Source organism: Poromitra crassiceps (genome assembly GCF_964638095.1).
Source record: "Poromitra crassiceps genome assembly, contig: HAP1_SCAFFOLD_1209, whole genome shotgun sequence".
NCBI lineage: Eukaryota > Metazoa > Chordata > Actinopteri > Beryciformes > Melamphaidae > Poromitra > Poromitra crassiceps.
The window spans coordinates 5,001-10,899 of NW_028151201.1; the positions used below are offsets into that span (position 1 = coordinate 5,001).

Here is a 5,899-nt window from a genome sequence, read left to right on the forward strand (position 1 = left end):
TAGAGATATCTTTGAAAATTGACAGTGACAAGAGAGGGCTCAGGGGCTACAACGCACTCAACACCCGTGTTCAATTCATCATCAGTGCCCCGGGTAGTGGCCATTAGAGCAGGGTGACCCGCTTGACTGACATTTAAGGTAAACTGTTTAATTCCGTCTACTTATTACATTATCACTGGCGACCCGCGCATGCGGCGCGCATCTCATCGCCCGAGAAACCTAGCAAGCTGAGCGCACATAGAGCTATTCTTATACTACTATATAGATAATTATAATCAATTTAAACTTAATATATCATCCTTTGTAGGCTATACAAAATGGACGACTGTCTTTTTATTTAGCTATCTGCGTCATTGTGCGCATAACCGCAGTGCGTAAAAGGGGACAAACGCTAACACAGCTAAAGGAACGTAGCCTACACGATTGTTAATGTAAAAATGTATAGCTACATGTAACCCACCTGATAAGGAGAAAAAGAAAGTCTTCCACCCACCGCTGCCTATATCCACAGATGGCCCTCTGCCCTCCACAAAGAATCATTTCTAAAATCCGCAAAGTTAGGCTAAATGTTTCACCTTGCATGCAATTTCTGCCAGCATTAAACTCCATTAGAACATGCATGGGAGATTTGGGCACAGAGATATCCGTTCCAGTTGTAACAGCTTGCGTCGTGATTAAACGCGGAAGAGAAATGGCCCCATGATTGATTTTGACGCTAATTATAACCGACTAGCAAAAATACATTTATGCAAATACAGCCCGTAGGTCTGAAGTGGCGCACTGGACAGGAATGGCGTGAGAATATTACCTTCTCCAGCTCCAGAAGATGAAATCGTAAAACTTGAATGGCTTGAATCATCTGAAAAATTAAAATAACAATAAAAAAAAATGAGCTGCACATCCTCTTGATATTAAACAGGCACGTTTTTCTCAATACAACTAACTGCAGACGGGGAAAATATTCATATGAATGGAATTTATATGGAACTGATATTAAACTTCCACGTTATTACAATATGGAGACGTGGCACACAGACTAGCACTGCAATAACCCTGAGAGTCAGGGATCTATTATCTATCGACTATAGAGGAACACGCTACTTTGATTTCATATTGAAAGTCCCAAACTGTACAAAGTGAAAGCCGTTAAGAGAATAACTTTCCAGACGGAGTTCAGAGGTTTGTGACAGCTGTCTAATGGCGGCCCTTTATCTGCTGAGACAACCCGGGGCCATCACGATATCAAGGGTGACCCATATCAAACAGTCCATAGTGAGGAGCACCACCGCCAAACCTGAACTTTTCTGCAGTAGCCTACAGGCTACATGCCTCTCTGAGCCGGCGAGGAAACATGCAAACCACCCCCTGAAATATTCAAAAGTAGCCCAACTCTCACAAATTGGGACCCTATTAAAGCATATATTTTTAAAAATCAATATTTAGCTTACCAGATTATCCAATTCTGGATTCGATGAAAATAAGGGCTTTTCTGCCCGAATCTAAAAGCAAGAAAAGTAAATTCTTAAAAACAATAACATTGATTTGAATAATGTAATAAGCACATGGAGTAATAATGCCATAATAACCTATACAGCAAATAGCCTATATGTGAACACTTTTTGAAAGGGTATTTTTATTAATGGATTACAATGTAAAAGTAACTTTACGCACAAAAGTCAGAAGTCCATACTTGTGCGTGCATGTAAGAGCTCACCAGCCCAAACATGTGAAGTGTAAAAAAAAAAAATCCAACTTTGCTGACCTGTTTTGCAAACACTGCTATGTCTTCATTGAAAGATTCCGATGAACAGACGTCTCCTCCCGCCACCCCGGGCTCTCTGGGGGTGCAAGTCGCTAATTCACATTTCTCAAAAATCAGTGCAAGCAGGGGGAACAGGGGGTGCCTGGGAACACACACAATAGCAAATGTCACCAGAGAGAACAGCGCCGGGGTCAAGACTACTCCAGGCTAGATTTAGCCAGCCATGCTACTCTCCAACAACGCGCCCATGGGGACTGCTGCATGCTGCAGCCCGTGCTATTATATTATGCAGAGGCTTGGAGAAAGGCTGCAAACAGCGGGCAGACTTCTGTGATTAAATCTAGGCGTGCCTAATAGCATAAAAGCTTATAGTCAGCCAGTTTCTTGCACAGGTCTATACGTTTGGATCACAACATCATCACGTGCCTTTGTTTGGAGAAATCTCGTCTCCTGAATATATGTATTTACTGTTTATTTATTGTTTACAAGTCTTCAGAGTAAATACATGCAGACTGTAACATGTTGATAATAATACAGCACCCCAAACTTGTGCGTAAAAGTGTGGAGTAAAGATAGTAAAATTATTTTTTAGCATGTTCAGCCGTGCAACCACCATGCTTATAGACATTTTAATTAATTAATCTAAATTAATAAATGACATATATGGGATTTTCCTTTGAACATAATCTACTTTTAATTTGCTACAGCCTCACACATTACGCACAATTAATTAAAAATAATTCCCTGCATAAGAGAGAATGTAGCTAATTATTAGGCCAAGGCTAAACAATGAAACGTAAAAAAAACAACTAAGCAAGTTAAATTGTATAAACTATAGAAATAGTCATCTTCGACATTTCTCTTACAATTAGGCTATTCTAGTGTGAAACTGTGAAATATGTTTTGGACTGTATTATAGCCTAATAATAACGTGGGATAGGCTTTGAGTGGGAAAATACGTATTTTCCCCCTTTCTAACACCTCTAATATTTGTTTAGTCTTGGTAAACGTGGTGAACTAACTTCTCTGCAAAACATTACTTTCCAAATTGCGTAAAAATAAAACAACAACAATAATGGAGCAGCCACTTCCGTCAGTCCCTCTGCAAGCAGCTGGAGCTCCAGTGTCTTGCTCAAGGACACTTCGCCGTGACGCACGGCCGTCAGGGAGGGGATTGAACCGGTGGTTATCCGGTTACGGGACGGTCTCTCTGTCTGCACCCACTGGGCCACCCCGGCCGGCCAGCCAACCCACCCCTCCGGGACTGTTTTCCCCACAGACCGGACTGAGGCTTGCACCTACCCGTATATGGAGTCTTTATCTCTCTTGAGAGCGTCGTTAACGGAGGAGCCCATACTGGGAGGCATGGTGTTGGTGTGGGCGGTGTGCGGGTACTGGTGCGAGTGCAGCTGGGGCCCGTGGTTGAGGTGCACCGCCTGCATGGACCGGGCGCCGTGCGGGTCTCCGTACATGGTGGTCGGGATGCCCACCCCATCCATCCCGTAGTGGGGCAAGTCTTCGTACTGCACACAACAAACACGCGGGTCCACACAGTGAATATAATATGAGTGTGAATCGATTAAACACTGCTTTTTAAACTTTGCTACAAACAATAAGTCGGCCCAACTTGAGATATTTTTGATGTGGGAGAAGTTAGTCTTGAAGTTTTGTTTTGCTTATTAGAACAGGGGAGAAAAGTGCCGATCTGCTGGGGATAGATCCATTTGTTTCCAGTGCAAGTCGACCTGTTTCAACAATTCTCTTAATTCGAGTGTTTTCTCGATAGAAGGACTAGCCTAATAGCTTTCTTTCAAAAATATTGTCACTTGTTGTAACTGCATTGGAAACAAAGTGAAAATAATCTCCCTCGCTCGCAGTGTATTGCTATTCAATTTGATAGAAAACAAGATTTAAAAAAAATAAAGTTAATACTGGCTTGTTAAGGTGGACATTGTGCTGTGGATAAGCAGGCAGTTTACATTGAAGTAGACTATTTTTGTTCCAAACTTCACTTTGACCTTATAGCTCCATGCGCAGAAGTTCACTACGCAGCCATGATAAATAAAGCTAAATAATTCAGAATGATATAATGTTCCAAAGTATAACTAAAGCAATAGGCCTATGAATACCCACAAATACAACTATATGACTCAATTATGATTCTTATCAGCAGTAGTGTTTGTGTTTTTAAACGCATAAGCCTGGTGGTCCGTGTATTCAGTTTGTACAACAACAAAACGGCCTAATCTCGTTAATTGCAGTGTTTTCTAATTTTAGAGGCTCATCATTATGCAGCATGTTATTACAGATCAACCACACTCACTGCTGATTCGTGTGCTCTACACAATTAAAACGAGTGTTGTGCTTTTCATATGATGTTCACTGAAGTTGGTTATATACTTTCAACTTTTTTCATGTGTTAGTTTTGAGCTATTTGTGCATATAGCGTCCCATTCACCTCGAAATCAGCCATGGCACTTATTAGCACGCTGTTGCTTTGTTTTATAGGTGGCTATATTGAGGCAGGCCTCCTAAAAAAAACTAAATATAGGCTATATATATTCCATATTTGAGATCCGCTTCTTTAACAATTTAATGAGAGTCTTGAATTATTGATAGTGCTCTCTGGAAGTGACAACGTAGTGTCGGGGAAAGTGAGGAAAAGGCATTATCACTTAAAGCCTAACGTTTCGACCCTAAAGCCAAAGAGGTGCAAACCCAGCGTGATGCTGCCCCAGTGCCAAACTAAGCTGCTAAATGTCTCTAGTCTGTTCGCTTTGACCATGTTTACGCTCCATGTGAAGATCCTAGCCGCTGTCTGTGTTCTGCAGCAGTCCTACAGGAGTATATGAATCAAAGCGTTTGTCATCACCTCATTACTAAAAACGGCCTCACTGGCATTTTGCTAATATTCTACGTTTTCCCATAATTTAGGGAATTAAAGTATATTGCTATAGGCGACGACGCATAACTGATGTTAAAATATGGATTTCTTTCACCATAAATACTCCACTCAATTATGAAATCTTGACGAAATTGACTTTTAGGGGGGAATGTGGAGATTGTGTTGCCGCTATGCCCTCCCCCCATTCCGCTTCCAGTAACTGGCCTGTCATAACTAATCTAAAAAAAAAAAATAGCCGATATGAGATATGAACACGCTTCCAATGTCCCTTCGTGGGCCGATTTGTGGAGCAAAAACGAGTGCGTTCGTGCGTAATAGCGTGCCAAAAGACGCAAAACACGAAATTGTGTCTCCATGTGTGGGGAAGACGAGAGAAACTTTCGCCGCGAGTGAGTGAGTGTCTGTGCGTGTGTGTCATTAAGCCACGTTACAGTGCAGGATTGCATTCAAGCAGGGTAGACCCAGAGAAACTTTTTGAAGGGGGGGATTGCCCTACGTACCCGTTGCGCCATAACCCTCCTCACTCCCTGGTCTTCCTTTCAGCTTAGATATATCCCCTCTGAGGCCAGGGTGGAGACGAAATGAAGAAAGGAAAATCCAAATAAACGGCGAGATGTCTCAACCAAAATCCCGTATGCCTGTTTTTCCTCCGCGGAGCGGTGAAGCCAGCCCCCGCTCGCTTCTCTGCGCAAGTTTAGCCCAGGCGCGGCGAATAGGTCCTCGGCTATCCTCGAGTCGGGACACAGCGGCTCCTTTTCCAAAAACCAAGATGAAAATAAAATAGCCCGCTCAAACAAAACGAGCGACTCTCATGGCTCTCCGCTGCCCTGCACTCCGCCTGTCTGTCAGGGCTTGTCAAAAGTACCGGATGAATGATGGTCCCGACCGACGCGCGTCTCCACGGGATCGGCACCACCTAAATGTTAATGGTCACAATCACAGTTAAAAAATGAAGCAGGCTCTCCTCGCGTTTTCTTTGATCACTCTCAGCTCCCCGGCAAGAGATTTTTTTATGCAAAAGCGTCTAGAGGAGATCAAGAGGAGGTGGGGTGATAATTCTGGCTTAGGCTTTCTTAAAGGAGCCACGATCGATGCTATGCGCGTGTGTGGATGTGTGTGTGTATTGCGTGTGTGTGCATGTGTGTGAGCCGCCTGCCCGTTTGTGTACAATGGATGTGTGTGTGTTGGAGCTGAGGAGGAGTGGATGATCTGGACCAGACTGCTGAAACCCG

The 5,899-nt window shown here is 43.1% G+C and overlaps 1 protein-coding gene across 1 annotated transcript in view; it reads right to left on the reverse strand.

Moving 5' to 3' along the window:
• LOC310771782 (homeobox protein Meis1) overlaps nt 1-5,658 on the reverse strand; it is a gene marked incomplete at its 3' end in the record, with an annotated part of 6,513 nt that extends 855 nt beyond the window's left edge. The window contains exons 1-5 of the mRNA XM_083664306.1: nt 5,168-5,658; nt 3,065-3,285; nt 1,763-1,904; nt 1,449-1,499; nt 809-859 (exon numbers count right to left, since the gene is read on the reverse strand). Of these exons, the coding sequence (XP_083520432.1) occupies nt 809-859; nt 1,449-1,499; nt 1,763-1,904; nt 3,065-3,285; nt 5,168-5,179 (477 nt within the window). The remainder of the gene's footprint in view (nt 1-808; nt 860-1,448; nt 1,500-1,762; nt 1,905-3,064; nt 3,286-5,167) is intronic.
• Nucleotides 5,659-5,899: the final 241 nt, after the last annotated feature.